This window comes from Strigops habroptila, chromosome 1 (genome assembly GCF_004027225.2).
Source record: "Strigops habroptila isolate Jane chromosome 1, bStrHab1.2.pri, whole genome shotgun sequence".
NCBI classification, from domain to species: Eukaryota; Metazoa; Chordata; class Aves; order Psittaciformes; family Psittacidae; genus Strigops; species Strigops habroptila.
In genome coordinates, this window is record NC_044277.2 from 20,336,968 (window position 1) to 20,352,664 (window position 15,697).

At 43.4% G+C, this 15,697-nt stretch overlaps 1 protein-coding gene across 2 annotated transcripts in view; it reads right to left on the reverse strand.

The window, feature by feature from the left end:
• Positions 1-9,922, reverse strand: part of RIMS2 (regulating synaptic membrane exocytosis 2) — a 451,752-nt gene extending 441,830 nt beyond the window's left edge. For both annotated transcript variants that reach the window (XM_030495413.1, XM_030495423.1), the window contains exon 1: positions 9,002-9,922. In XM_030495413.1, coding sequence (XP_030351273.1) covers positions 9,002-9,171 — 170 coding nt within the window. In that variant the 5' untranslated portion in view covers positions 9,172-9,922. The remainder of the gene's footprint in view (positions 1-9,001) is intronic.
• Between the last annotated feature and the right edge of the window lie 5,775 nt (positions 9,923-15,697).

The window sequence follows — 15,697 nt, forward strand, 5'->3', positions numbered from 1 at the left end:
CTGAAGAAAAGCTTTTTGAAGGTTGTCGTGGTTTGAGCCCAGCCGGTAACTCAGAACCACACAGCCGCTCGCTCACTCCCCCCCCCCACCCCTTTCTTCCTCCCCCCGCTCCCGGAGGGATGGGGAGGAGAATGGGAAGAATGTAACTCCCACGGGTTGAGATAAGAGCAGTCCCGCAACTAAGGTATAACACAAAACCACTACTGCTACCACCAATGATAATAACGATTAGTGAAATAACAAGGGGAGAGGATACAATTGCTCACCACCCGCCGACCGATACCCAGCCCGACCCGAGCAGTGATCAGGGCCTTCCGGGTAACTCCCCCTGGTTTATATACTGGGCATGACGTGCTGTGGTATGGAATACCCCTTTGGCTAGTTTGGGTCAGGTGTCCTGTCTCTGCTTCCTCCCGGCTTCCCCTCCTCCCTGGCAAAGCATGAGACTGAGAAAGTCCTTGGTTGGAATAAACATTACTTAGCAACAACTAAAAACATCGGTGTTATCAGCGTTGTTCCCAGGCTGAAAGTTAAAAAACACAGCACTGCACCAGCTACTAAGCAGGAGAAAAATGACTGCTATAGCTGAACCCAGGACAAAGGTACAGCAGATCACAAGCTGACCATGAGTCCATAATGCTGTACCACCACAAAAAGCCAAAACACACAGAACACTGACTGGACAAGGAAAGTGTTCAGTGCAAGACATGTGGTGTTATCCTTCTGTTCTCCTCCTATACTTTTGTTTGGAATACAGTGTCTAGTTTTGGACCTTGTATTTCAAAAAAAAAAGCTCAGTTAGAAAGTATATAAAGAACAGCAACAAGAATGGTCACAAGTCTAGAAAATATGACCTGCTGAGTCTACAGAACAGAGATAAGGAGAATCTAGAGAACGAGAAATTATCACAGTTGTGAAAGATCTGAAAGGTTGCTGTAAACAGAAAAGTTGGATTCATTGTTACACCTTTCAGTAGCAAATTATCATTTGAAAAAACTATAAGAGTTTCATACTGGACACAAGAGTTTTACCCTAAGATCTGTTTGGCCCACCCCTCACGTTCTCCTATGTAGGCAGCAGAGCACTTGCAGAACTGATTAGCTTGAATTTTGTGTGTCATCTGCTATGTGCCCTTGCCTTGGCCATGGAGCCTATTTATTTCAGCTAGGTGAGCCCTCACAGTTGGGAATCACTAGATTAGACAACTGTCAGGAATTGCTATCTTATAGCTGGTCATACCTCAAGGCAAAGGATGAATTGGAAGACCTCTTGAGATCCCAACCAGCGCTATTTTCTATTATTCCATGTGTTATCTGGGCTTTAAACAGCTTTAAAAACATTATTTCTCACTCATTCATTCTGTAAAGAGAAAGATTTATAAACGCACCAAGAGTTAGAGTTACACTATATGGAAAAAGATTTCTTGCTAACATTCTGGAGTGCTCATTTCTGAAAAGTTATGTGAAAGATGGTTGCAAAATATTTTCAAAGAAACTGGCTGCTTCTAACTCACAACTTTATTTAAAGGTCAAAACATTTCAGGTCCTTTGTATGCTTCAGATAATACACATTCTGAAGAAAGACTGCCCTCACAAATACATAGAGCCAAAATGCCACATTATATCAAATACCTAGCAATAGTACACGACCTGTCATACAGTCTATGTACAAATAAAATATAGTATTTGCTATAAGAAACCATTCACCTTAAAAATATTAATATTGAATAGAGAAATAAGTCATCAGGAAGTATTTAAACAACCTTACATGAGATACAAGAAGAAAGAATCAATCCTACAGAGACAGTGAAAAGAAAATAACTTTTTATGTTTTATTTAAAGACTAAAGATTTTCTTTGTGAATTTTCTAAATAGCAGCACTTGGACCTTTTTGGAAACACAAGTTCAGATCTCACTAACTCCTGCTAGAACAAACAGGATATCTCACTACAGTTTTAGTAAAAGAGTTTAAAGTTTAAATCAAATATATTCTTTATGGTCTCACATTAAAACTTTAAAACTCCAAAAGATACATAAAGTCAACTATTACAAACTTCTCCCCTATCAAAATGCATGAATTTTATTCCAGTTTATCAAAATGCAACTAAGATCACTCTGCAAACATGCTTAGGCAGAAAAATGTGATGACAGCTGATATTTGAATTCAAGACTATAAAAGAAATGTCTTCTACCTTCAATGAAAACAGAGAACAGTAAATTACTTTGAATTCTTACTCCCCAAAAATGATATGTATTACCTTCTGAAATGCACTACTACTCCCCTGTACAATCTTGTATTGTTACACTAACTCATAATCTCAGTCCTGACTGATCCCTTTGCAGCTTCAAGATAATACCTTGGAGAAACAACACGAAGAAACAGTCACAACATAATATCATGCAGAATCAGCTTTTCAGCAAAGCACTGATTCTCCAGTTTTATCACCAGCAGTTTAGCAAAACACAAGATGCTGGAGTTTACTGAGTTTACAAAAGTACTACCAGATTTGATGTAAACTGCTCTTAATAATAAACTATAATATACCCTCAATAGACCGTTATATTTCAAGGATGTAACAGTTCCTCCTGTTACACCACATAGCCCTGCAAAAGAGACAAAATCTAAATTCAGTAAGCATTGATAACTGTGGTTTGATTTGAACTTAAGATTTATAACATGAATTCATTTGTCTGAAAGACAACTGGTTTTGAAAGCCATTTTTAAACAATTAGTATTTAAAGAGATTCTTCCTCCTCATGAGTCTAAATTAAGAAGACTCACTCTTGCCCATTTTTACAAAGATTAGGTTGTCTATGATAACTTGCAGCTATTAACCATGATATAGTAAGACATATGATTAGGATAGTCCACATGACCTAATCTTAACTTTAAAATCATTGCCATCTCAAAGCTCATTTTTAAGGTGTACTGTCTGCTGCAGTCAAACAAGTATAGAAGAGATCACAACTCATCATTTCTTGTGTTCTTCGGGGTTTTATCTCCCCAAGTTCCTGTCAAAAAAGGACATCAGAGAAGATGTGGGAGAAAAAGGAAAGACAGCAACACAAAAACATCCTCCTTGGAAAAGGTAGGCCTACTGGTGTTAGAAACATTCATAGCCTTCTGACTGATTGCAAATGTGGTAAAATGGTAAAACTTTAAGGAAGCCAGTAAAACAAACAGAGGGGTGAGAGGAGGCATTCAGCTGAAGTAAATTCCCAAGACTGTCAAATCTACCTTATAGACAAAAACTGAACATCCATATACATGGCTAATTTCACATTCCATTGGATTACATTTCAAACAATTATATTCATTTTTCCTCCTTATTCCAGAATTCTCAATATGCTGCCAGTATTTTAAACCTTCACCGGCAGGGTAAAAACACATTTTATATCAGTTATGTAGTAACCTGTAAGTTCTGTGTATTTTTGCACTTGCAAGTTATCTCCTAATTAAGCTGTAATTTCAATGGAAAAATCAATTATTTGACATTCTCAGCTATTTAGACACTACCCAGCTCACAGATGTGTGCAGGCAAAATCCAGAATGGACCACTCAGTCCTCTAACCTCACCTCCAGACACCACTGCATTTCACCCAGTCACCGCTTTCTAGGACACAGCCTCAGCACCTTAAATTATGATCTACACTCTTGTCTTTCAGATGTAAAATTAAAGTGCAAAAGCAGATTTATTAGACAAAATTTCAGAAAGCACATACTGACTAATGTTAAATATCTATTTTTTGAGTTGTTTGTTAACTAAATCCTGTATCAGCTTTTCTGTTTTTCAGCCCCACATGATGTCAGGCCTTTCCACATGCAACCCGTTCTGCTTGTACTTCTTGAATGCGGGAACATCAGCACTCTTGCAGTCTTCTGAAATTTTACTCAACATTAACATCAGCAAGCTCAGTAATTAGTGTAACTGCCGGTCTGTATAATCTCCAAATACATTCTGCTTAGTCACTAAGAGGAAGTACTACTCCTATTATTTGTAGACAGTGCCCAAAAGTATGCTAGATTCTTTAGAGAACAGTTACAAACAGTGGGTCTTCTTCAAGAACAAATGGTGCAAATGCAACATCCTGACAAGTATTACCTACAATATAAAATGTCCAAGCATGTGGTAAGAGAGAAGAGCAAGGAATAATTACCATTTTGAGAGAGGCCCAAAAAGCAGTACAAATTGTTAAAACAAAAGAAAGAGCAGATAGTAATATTAGAGGGAGCAGAGAATGAGGTGGTAAGAAGGAAAAAGGGCAGGGAAGAGGGTAGGGAATGGAACGGGATAACTATCTTCCTCAACTATGTATATTTGTATAACTTCCACTAGCACTTATTTTACACTGTGTTACTACTTTTAAAGTCACCTTGACCATATTTTATTTTATAATACATAGAAACAAGAGCAAAATGATGAGTTGTATAGCAATGGAGTGTTCTGATCAGCACTCCAGATGCAGACAAAACACAGTGTAAAGTTATGGAAGCATAACTTAAATTAACATTGCCTGGAGTACTAGTTTACCATCAAGCCAAAAGCAAATCTTTTTGCATTACCCTATACACTTTCAAAATCCCCATATACATTATCTCTATTTCAAAAAACAAAATCCAATAATCACCACCTACACCTTTTTCATCCCTTCAGCCCTGAAATCCAAATCTTAAACATACAATGTTTTTAAAGCAGTGTAAATCAGAGCTGATTATTTATAAAGCAGGATAATTATTTATAAAGCACTACAATAGCTTTGTGAGGCGGATATTTACACTACTGTGACTCACAGCCATCAATCTATCACTTCCTCTCCCCGAGGCCCAGTATCCTGCCCCACATCCCACCCACCCACAGTGCCATGCAGAGCCCACACAGTCTAGCTTCCTTGAGGTCTGTTTGCCAGAGATTTTATTTCAATCAGTGTAGCTACCCAATTTTTACCATGGCTGTACAATCACCAACACAGCAACGGAGCACAAGCAAGCCTGTGGTCAGTCAAGCCTTCCTAAATCTTACTCTGGACTGGACAGGAGTAGCTAATGGACAGTAGTAATAGCTAACAGAGCTAATGGAGACAGGAGTAACTAACAGTAGCTAATAGCCACCATTCTCTAGCTAGGCCACCATGTTTCCATCTGTCTTTTCCCCCTGGATAAAACAGATGACAATACCAGTTGATTTCAGGCAGATACAAATACAAAGAGATCTTTTATAAGGACCTCACGGTTAACCTGTGATGTTTTGCAACTATGTGAAAAGCTGGATGATTTCATAATGAAATTCCTCTTGGGAAAACTTGTCTTCTACTGGGCCAAACTGTCCATAACCAAGAAAAGCTGAAATGTCTGTATTTTCAGAGCTGCAGAGATGACTTTACAAGGAGAGCATTTTATCTTTAGAATAGCTAGGCAAAGGATCTGGAAACTCATGATTCTACAAATAGAAAAGTGTATATGCACATCACACAGGCTGAAACATAAGTCTTTATAAATAATGTCAGCATCCTAGCATCTTCTAAGAATTTTTTTCTATGTGTATCTTCTCAAGCTAGTCCTTTCATACAGAAATAAAGTACAAATTAAAAGTAAAAAAGCACAAGACTGATCTTATAAATCAATCCATACGGAGGATATGTGCTATCTAAAATCTGTTAGAAAGATTACACACATGAAACTAGAGCTAGTAAGAGGAAGGATGTACATAATTTAAAGGAAAAGCCACCATCAAATGTTCTATGTTATATCCAATATAGTAAAATATCCACAAAGATTAAAATATGTAAATATTCTTATAACAGCAAAGGACTTCACCGAGCATACAGACATGAATTCACTCTGACTGTCATGCATTATGCAAATCAAATATTGCGCAAAATATACATTCAATAACCTTGTCAAAAAGGGCCATCTGAGTACATGACATTCAAAATGAACTCCAAGGGTCCCAAAAATTCCGGAAGAGACACAGTCAAAGCAGCAGAGTTTGCTGCCCATCCTCCTTTTTAAGGCAGAAGCTCTGCCACAGGAATACAATGCACAACTGTAGCCAGGCATATTTCACAGACCAAACCAGGCCAAAGGAGAGAGCAAATCTGGAAAGCTTCTGTTTTCCATGCCATCATGTTCCAGCAAATCCTGGCAAGAATTCATGCTGACCTGATCACTATTAGTTGCTACAGATTACAACTCAATACCATCTGCATTTCCTTCCACCAAGAAGAGTAAAACAAGCATAAGGAGAAGAAGTTATGTATCTATTTTAAATCCACACATATTTACCCCAGGGAGTGAAAGGAAAAGAATAAATAGTCCACATTACAGATGTGAGTCACACTACTTAATGCACTTTTGGAAGATGCTCAAATACCACAGTGATGGGCATAACATAAGAATCTGAAAAGCACAAAACAGAAATAGAATGGAGAAAGGAAGTAGAGCCCAGCAACCAGTCATTCATACTGACACTCAATCACCATAAATTATCAACAAAAAAAAAAAAAAAAGAGGAAAACCATGCTTGCTGCTTTCTACAACATTTGAACAGTTCTTGTGATAATATCTCTAAATGTCAACTCTCGTTTTCGGCATCCCTTTTTATCCTCCCATATTTCTCCATGGAATGAAATGACACAATTTTATTGCTTAGTCAGACAAAAATACTTTTCACTTCAAAAGGAGCTTGCCTTCGAGGAGAATTACACTTGAACAAAGACTGCAGGATTTAGCTCTATATTTATCTCTATGCAATAACAGTAGCTCATTCACATAAATATGGGGGGTTTTCTTTCTTCTTTCTCTTCTCTTGACAGAAGGAAAACATCTGTCAGGAGAATTAAACTCAGTAATATCTGCCTAAAAATGCAGTGCAAGCTCCGGGATGACTTTGTGGAGGGTTGTGCTTAATAAATCTGTAGATATTTTCAGAATAAACATGTACTTGACAGTTCAAGTAGCTATTTCACTTTAAGAAAAATTAAACTGTCGAGTTATTCATCTGACACCAGATCACTTCCCAGTAAAATATTGTGGGCCATCTATCCAAATCCCACTGACAACAGCATTTTCCTGAGAAAGTTGGTTTAGGCTATCCATTGTGTTTAAACTTTATGCCATACAATTTCTCTCATGGCTTACACTCAGCTTTAGTGAGACATAATGAGAAATGAAACCCCACATGAAGTTTATCTTTAGATTTGTGAAGACCTTTCTTTTGTCCATTCTCTGCTTCCAAGATTCTGAAGACTGCAAAGTAAAACAGTTCTGTTTCCTTTCTTAAGTTGGTTTTACCTTGTCATTACTTTAGAACAGCTTATTCTCCATTTGCAAGCTTAACAGTTCAAGCTGATCCTAGTATCATACTGAAATTGTGCTTTATATTGGATCATAAGTAGTACTGTCTGCAACAAAAGTTGCCAGGAACATTCTTTAAAACTGTAATACTATTATTATATATCTAAACTGCAACTTGAATAATTTTCCATTTCCTTGTTAATAATTTCTAGGGGCACAGAAATTTTAGACAAAAATGGGGGGGTTTTTTGATATGCCACACAATTTAGCACTGTAAAGCATTCTAAAATGCTTTAAAAGTATCACAATAGCAAGCAAATTTTATAGCTGGAGACTGAGAGACAGTGATAAAACAAGGTATGGCACTTTATTTCCAGAGCTCACACCACACTGACATTCTTCAAAATGTTCACCTGATAAAAAAACGTTTTTAAACAGACATTGAAATAGTTTGAGATCACCTCACAGTTTAATAGGTGTCACACAAACGATAGCTAAAGTTTTTGTTATGATGCTAACACTAAAGCAATGAATCTTGGAAACAGACTTCCAACAGCTAAAGCCCAGAAGCCAGTTTCTAGGTACTGAGTGTGACGGGCCAGCTGCAGTTAACAAGACCAAGGCACAGTACTGATTTTGGTATAAAAAAATATAAATAGCTTAGTGCTTCAGCTTCACCACACTCACAAAAATCATAGCCACGACATCAGTAGCTTTGCCTATTTTTAAGCCATTAGAAGTCTGCATGATTCCTCCGCCACAGAGAGAGAACAGTTTCCTTGAGTTTACTCGGCTCCTCTCTCCCGGCAGGCGAGGGGAGGGCACGGCCCGCGCCGCGCACCACAGAGGGACCGCCGCGCCTTCGGCAGGGCCGGATCCCCCCGCGGCCGGGGCTCACGCCTTCCCCCCACCGTGCCCAGCCAGCGACGGACCGGGCTGCAGGGGCGGCGGCGCCGCGGACAGCTCCCGGTGCTGGAGCCGGGCCGCGGACAGCTCCCGGTGCTGGAGCAGGGCCGCGGACAGCTCCGGTGCTGGAGCCGCGCGGGCTGCGGGGCGCCCCGCTTCACCTGGCGCCGGGGATCCCGCTTGGAAAGAGCAGCGGGGCGGGGGCGGGCGGCAGACACGTTGTCGGGGGAAGATGGCGGCTGTGGCAAACCCACCCAGCGAGACGGCCGGCGCCTAGGCCCCGGCGGTCTCTCTCTGTCCCGGGCGGCCGCACCAGCGCCCGGCAGGGCCGGCGCCGCCAGCCCGGAGCCCGCCGCGCTCCCGGGACGGGGCCCGATGCCGCCGATCCGCCCCCATCCGGCGGCGCCAACCGCCGCCTCGACCCACCCCCCCTTCCTCCTGATGGCACACGCCGGGTGAGAACGGCACCTGTGCGGCCATGTTGGGCGCCTTGCCCCCGCCAACGCCGGGGCGTGCGGAGTCGGAGCCGCCGCGCCACCGCCCGCCCCGTGCAGCACAGCTGAGGCGGGCGGCGAGCCCCTGCCGCGGCGCCCCGCCGGTTTCCCGGCCCCGACGCTGCCCCGCCGTGCCCCACACTCGCCCGGCGCCGAGCAGCTGCCGGAGCACGAGCACCCCTGCCCGCTCCCCGGCCGCCCGGCTCCTCTCTCCCGCCCCGGCCGAGCCGTCCCCGAGGCCAGGGAACAGACCTCCGCGCCCACAACCACGGGCCGGGAGGACGAGAAAGGGATGCGCTCGCCCTTACTTGAGCACGGATTGCTCCTTCTCCTCTTCCTTCTTCTGGCGGTCCATGACGGCCAGAATGATCTTCCGCTCTTCCTCCGTGAGGTGGCTGAGGTCCGGCATCTCGGGGTGAGGAGCCGGCGGAGGCTGAGGAGCAGCGGGGCCGCCCCGGGGCCCGGCGGGAGCCGACATGTTTGGAGGGAGCTCGCCGCCGCTACGGGAAGCGCTGCCCTAACTCCAGCGGGAGCGGCCGCCGCCGGCGCCGGGAGAAGCACATACAAATCAATACCGTGTAATCAACCGGCAGCCTAATGACGGCCCCGCCGGGGAGGGGCGGGGTGGACAGCAGCCCCGACCTCGCTCCCACCCGCCCGGCCGGCGGCTCGCCGGGGGCAGCGGGAGGACAGGGACGGAGGGGCCCCGGCGGCGAGCAGGGGGAGCGGGGAGGGGAGAGAGCAGCACCGAGAGAGGAAGGGACGAAGGCGGGGTGTGGAGGGAGCGGGAAAAGGGCAGGATTAGCTGCGGGAGAGCTGTGGTTTGGGTGCGAGCGCGATTGTCCTAACCCCGAACACCCAGCGGGGAGGGAGGCGGACGGAGCCAGCGGCGGGGTGTCAGGGGACGGGGAGAGAGGCTGCCGGGGAGGGCGAGACGGGGGCCGGGCGACAGCGGAGCCCCGTCGCCCCGGGGCGCGCAGCGGGGAAAGCCCCAGCGGGCGAGCGCCAGCCCCGGCCGCCGGCCGCAGCTCATAATTCCTCGCCGCCGTCCATGGAGGGGCCGGCGGAGCGCCGCGCCCGCCTCCCGCCGCCGCCTCCCGCCGCCGCTCCGCGACCGAACCGCGCCGCTTCCTGCCGCCGCCTCGCTTGGCTGGTGCCCTCTCGGCTGCGGGATGGAGTCCGCCTAACCCATGGCATGGCGGAGCGCCGGAGTCACGGGAGGGGGCTCCGCATCGCCCCGCCGCCTCCCCCACCTCAGCGGCGCGGGGCCGGGGCCCGGCTGCCGCCCCTAGCGGCGCCGCGCGGGCTGGGCGGCGGCGGCCCTTATTTATTTATTTACCCCCGCACGAAAAATGGACGCGATAAAAATCACGCGAGGAAGGACAAGGAGGAGCCAAGGCGGCGGCGACACGCTGGGAGGACCGAGCCCAGCGGCAGCGGGGGGGCGGAGGGCGGGGAGAAGCTACGCGGCCGCTGCTCCCGCCGCCGGGGCTGCCCGGGGGGGCGGGCGGGAAGAGAGAGGCACCTGCTTGGCGGGGCCCGGCCCCGGGGGCAGCCCCAGGGCGAAGGAGCCGGCGGGGGCGGCGCCGGTACCGGGAGGAGGAGGCAGGGAAAGGCGAGGGGGAAAGCGGCCCGGGAGGACAGCGGGGCCGCCGCAGCCCTTGTCCCCTCGAAGACCATACGGCGTGGTCTGCCGTATGGTGTGAAATTTTCCCCCGCCTCTGTTCTGGACAGATTCCTCCAACCCAGCAGAACAGGAACGTGACAGCAGCGAGGGAAGGCTGGAGAAGGAAGTTCTCCTCCCGCCCTGGAAACCAGGCAGTCGTGGACTAAACCTCTCGAACTTCTTTTGCTACCTCTAAATCCCCCACCTCAACAGTGATTTTGATGGCAAGAAATAATTTCTGGAGAAAGAATCCTCCAATGCCCAAAATGCCATCCAGCCCAAATAAACAGGAAATACCTATTCAAGAACACTGAAGAAACAATTCAATCCAGATCTGTAGGTTTTCAATCTGTTTACAGGCAGTAGAGTTCTACCTACTGCTCTGTCACATGAGACATAACTCCATTTTCTGGGGTTGTTTGGTCTGGAGAAGAGAAGGCTCAGGGGAGACCTTATTGCTCTCTACAACTACCTGAAAGGAGATTGTACTGAGGGGGTGTCAGTCTCTTCTAAGTAACAAGCAATAGCACAAGAGGTAACGGCCTCAAGCTGCACCAGGGGAGGTTTAGATTAGATATTAGGGAAAATTTCTTCACAGAGAGGGTGCGCAGGCATTGGAATAGGCTGCCCAGGGCAGTGGTGGAATCACCATCCCTGGTAGTGTTCAGATAACATGTAGATGAGGCCCTCAGTGACATGGTTTAGCAGTGGTCTTGGCAGTCCTGGGGTAATAGTTGGACTTGGTGATCTTAAAGGTCTTTTCCAACCTATTTGATTCTATGATTTCACATCAGTGTTGGGTTTATCATGTGAACGTGTGTAGCAATAATAAAGTGGGTTTGTAAGGTTCAGTTTGGACAGTTTGGAATCTACACCACAGACCATACATTCCTGGATCTGGAACTATTTCTAATGGACTATGACTTCAACTTAAAACCAGGTATAAAGGCCTGAAAAAAGTCATCTTCCTGAAAGTATCCTGGTCATCGTTATCTATATTTCCTTATCAGATAAATCCTAGGATGTAGCTCTGCTAACTGAGGAGTTCTGCATGCAATATTGGCCTGAAGACATCATTCCTTTGGGAAAACAAGTTCTGGAGGAAGAGATCACCAGAAGGACATGATAGGTTGGTTGTGGTAAAGCAAGTCTGAACAGTAATCCATACCTATTATCATGCACATGTATTAATCAAATTTTAAATTTGTCTAAGAAAAAATAGCACCCTTAGCTGAAAGGAGCCTGTTCCATTTCTTAGTGTAAAATTATGTATGAGAGAGCATTTGTAATTACACATAAACCATTGTATAGACACTGAGGATACTATATTTAAGCAGATACCCTTGTAAAATAAACTGTATGATTTTTCATCAAGTCCTGAAAGCATTCTGCTCTTCCAGTCCACATCACCTTCACCTTTCGGACTGGATTCCAGCCAGCTGGCTCTTACCCAGATCCTTGTTTCTTCCAGGCACTAAATAAATCTGGCATTGAAATCAAAAAAAGGAGGAAATGGAGAACTGTGTGTCAGATTACCAAAGATAGTACAGTGCTTATCAATTTAGAAATGTTGAATGGAAGAACTCACTGGACTGATCCCTTTGGGAAACTACATTTTACCCTGGAGAAGTGAGGAAAGAGAGAAATCACTGAATTGCTCCTAAGAATTAATCAAAAAGAACCAGACCACTTGAAAGCAATTTCTCCACCCTGTCAGTTTTCACAGTTGTTTCAAAAATATGTTATGCCATGTCTCAACCCTGAACACTAACACTATTCTGACCATATTTCTCCTTGTAAGATATCACTACAGTTCTTTGTGCATTGCTTCATTCATCTGGATTTCTTTCTTATGGATATTTACCTCTGAACTTTCTGGATTTACAGTGCCTGCTTCTGTGATCATTTCAACACCCCTGTGATTTTTCATGCACAAATTGCGAATACCTGCTCTCAGCATGACTGTAGAATTTCAAGAGTTTTCTTTTCTCCTTGGTATTTACTCTGTTCCCACTAAATCCTGTACCATTAAGCAGGTAACTATAAACAAACAAATCCAGGGACAGGAACTGTAATCCCCATATATTATCTAGCTATTTGCTTTGAGAAGACAGAGCAGATTCACAGCAGAAGACATCCCATGACTCACTGAAGAAATGGTTCAGCTTGACCTTTCTATGTTTTTACCCTCCTTTCTCTCTGTCAATTCCACCAATCATTCCTCACATTTTCCTGCAATTAAATCAAAACATAATTTGTTGACATTGCTGTCAGCCTGCACAGAACTGTCTCATTCTGTTACTGTTATTTACCTTAGCCATGTGAGTTACTGATGAAAATATACTCAGAGCACAGAATTCTCTACCTGCACCAGAGTAATGGTGTCAACAATAATCCACAGTCAACCAACAAGACAAATTATTACCATGTAGTATGATCATTTATAAACCTTATTTTTAAGGAGCATTCATTTGTAATTCCCTCGGTAGAGAAACGTCTATATATCCTGACCTTCACATTCATGTGTCTCAGGTACCTGCCCTTCCTGTCCGCCTCGGCTCTTGTTCTGAACTCACTTTCATACTCTGAAAAAAAATGATTCTCATGCCTGTTTTACGTTCTTCTGTTGGAATTGTTCTTCCACTGTATAATCTGCAACTGAAAATTCATGCCAGTCATATATCAAAGGTACGTGATATATGACTTTTGGTGGCTTCTCTAAGTCATTTAAATACACTGACAGCAGCAAGGTTATTAATACAAGTTTCCTGACACCCATTTCTTTTTTTTCTGTTCCCTTCCAGTTCCGTTAGACAAGAGGGATGATCAAAGAAACAGTGGTATTGTAACCTGGTTTTATATATCACCACAAAATGTTTTTCAGTAAGGGTCTCATTATGCTTTCTCCCATTTACTTCCTTACAGCAACTACAAGAGTAAATGAGTTGGTAGATTCATTGTCCAAGCATGCTAAGTGTAATTCTTTCCTGAAAAAATAACACTAACATCTGCTTTATAATGTTTTGTACAAGGGAGAAATCCAGTGTAACTAATTCTTTACATTATTTTCATCCCAAGTTGAAACTTCTACTTGGAAAACATCTTTACATAGCTGACATGAAAAAAATTAAATATTCTGTTATGGATCAGTGAATGGAGAAAATGAAAAACAGGTTCTTGGTTGAAAACCTCCAGTATTCAGACCCTTGATGGTTCAGATCAAATGTATAATCAGTAAGAAATGTATCCTGTAGGACTCTTCGTGGAGGCATTTTGCAAGGGGCTTCTCAAATTGCTGTTGAAGAAGGACAAAACTTTACATTGCAACAATTTGTGATTCCCAGGTCCTATACTAAGTGCTATCAAACCATCATGGACTGGTTTACTAGTGCAGTCTTGGATCTTTCCCAGCTTTTCTGTCTAAAATGAGGAAGCTAATTACATTGTACAATATCACCTACATTTTCATTTGGTTTCTATCAGATGATTTTGCTTACTCTCTATGCATTTTTTTCTGCTTCAAGCAAATTTCTTTTAGTTAAATATTTCCACACAAGTGATTTGAAGAATGCTAGATATTTATGGGTAAGGTTTAGTTTTCTTTATTCATTACTCTCATTTTTCATAAGAGAGGATTATCCATAATTTACACAGAACTGCCCATACCCCTCCGTCAACTACACTCAGGGAAATAGCCCGTACCAGTTTCACTGGTATATATACACTGGTAGGCATACTGTCCATAAGATTGTACATATGATCAGTTCTAAAACCTTTGTCATATCTCATTCCTGCAATTCTGCTTACATACTCAGTTTGAAATATTCTGACTGAACTGTGACATACAACATGCTGAATTGAAGGTGTAGGTAAAGCCGTTACAGGATCTTAAACTTATTCAATACTTTCCATTTGAATTTGACAATTCATTTTTGGTTGCTGTTCAGTTAGTTGAAACTCAAAGGAGGAATTTTTGAAAGAAGCTAAGATTTCTTGCGTAGTAAGAGGTCTTCAGTTATACATTTCTGTTTAATTTTTGACCTATATCACCAATGCTTCTAAGTAACTGGGCAGTAAGTTAATTCCTGTACTCTAACAGGCCCTGATAGTAATAAGTCAAGGATTTTTATTTTTTTTTAAACAGTTTTGCAACTGTCCAATTAATTTTCAAGAATCCTACCAGAACCATACAAGAGTCTGTTTTTATTGGTCACTCACAAGCCATTCACTAGTATTTAATACCTTCATTGGTATTAAAAATTGTCCCCAACTTGGGCATTTTGGTTTCTTTCTTTCCTGTTTCAAGTTGTCAGATATTATTCTGGTTTCAAAATCAAAAATAATGAGTATATAGTCATTATTCGACACATAAAGCGCCATCTCATGTTGGTACAGTAGGTGCTTGGAACACTATCATGTGCTCCTGAAAGGTATGGAAGCAGCATTGCCTTCCCTGTTTGCTGCCTTCAGATCTCTCTTCCCTGACCCCTCCTACATTTCTGAAACTCAAGCTGCTTCAGAAGGAACACCAGTATTCTTAAGTACCATGTGATTTTTTGTTCATTCAGTCATAAGATTGTCCTTCAGAGATGGTGCAGAGTATCTTGTACCAGATCTCAGAAAAACACTCATTCCTATTATAGTGACAGCTTGAAAGTCCAAAACCTTCTGATTTTATACAAGATAGAAATGATTGTTTGTCCCCCCCTTTTTTTAATAGTTATTATGTGATTCTCATTATTAAAAGTAATAATATCCTGAATTATTATTATTACAGTGATGCCTAGAAAACCTACTCATGTATGAAGACCCTCATGCCCTAGATATTGATAGAAAAAATAGCACAGATAACAGCCTGTTGCCACAGAAAGCTCAGAGAGCCATAGACAAAATGCAAAGCATGGATAACATAAATGTAGCAGGTTGAAACAAGAAGACAGCAGTAAGAGAAATGTAGCAACACTAAAAAAGTGGAAGATGATTATTTTTCCATGGACATTATCATAAGTAAGATGATCTTTGAACTAAAGTAAGGAGAGAGGGATTTGGAGGTGGAGGGGCATTGCTGGAGAAGAACTGTAAGCATTTTCCCTAAAGTAATGCGAGTAAGACATTCTCAAGGTAACATCCATCCATGCAAAACCAGCACTACCGAGGTCGTGCTTTCACTGCACTCAGTTAAAGTTGTGGCCCCTCTCTTGGCAAAAGAAAGCAAACAGTGCTTTGACTGCTCATTTTCCTCAAAATCCAAAAGCAACTGGGCTTTAACTGTTCGGATTTTCAACTAAGGTTAATTCTCACAGACCTGGAATATAGCAGCTTTGATAATGAACACATG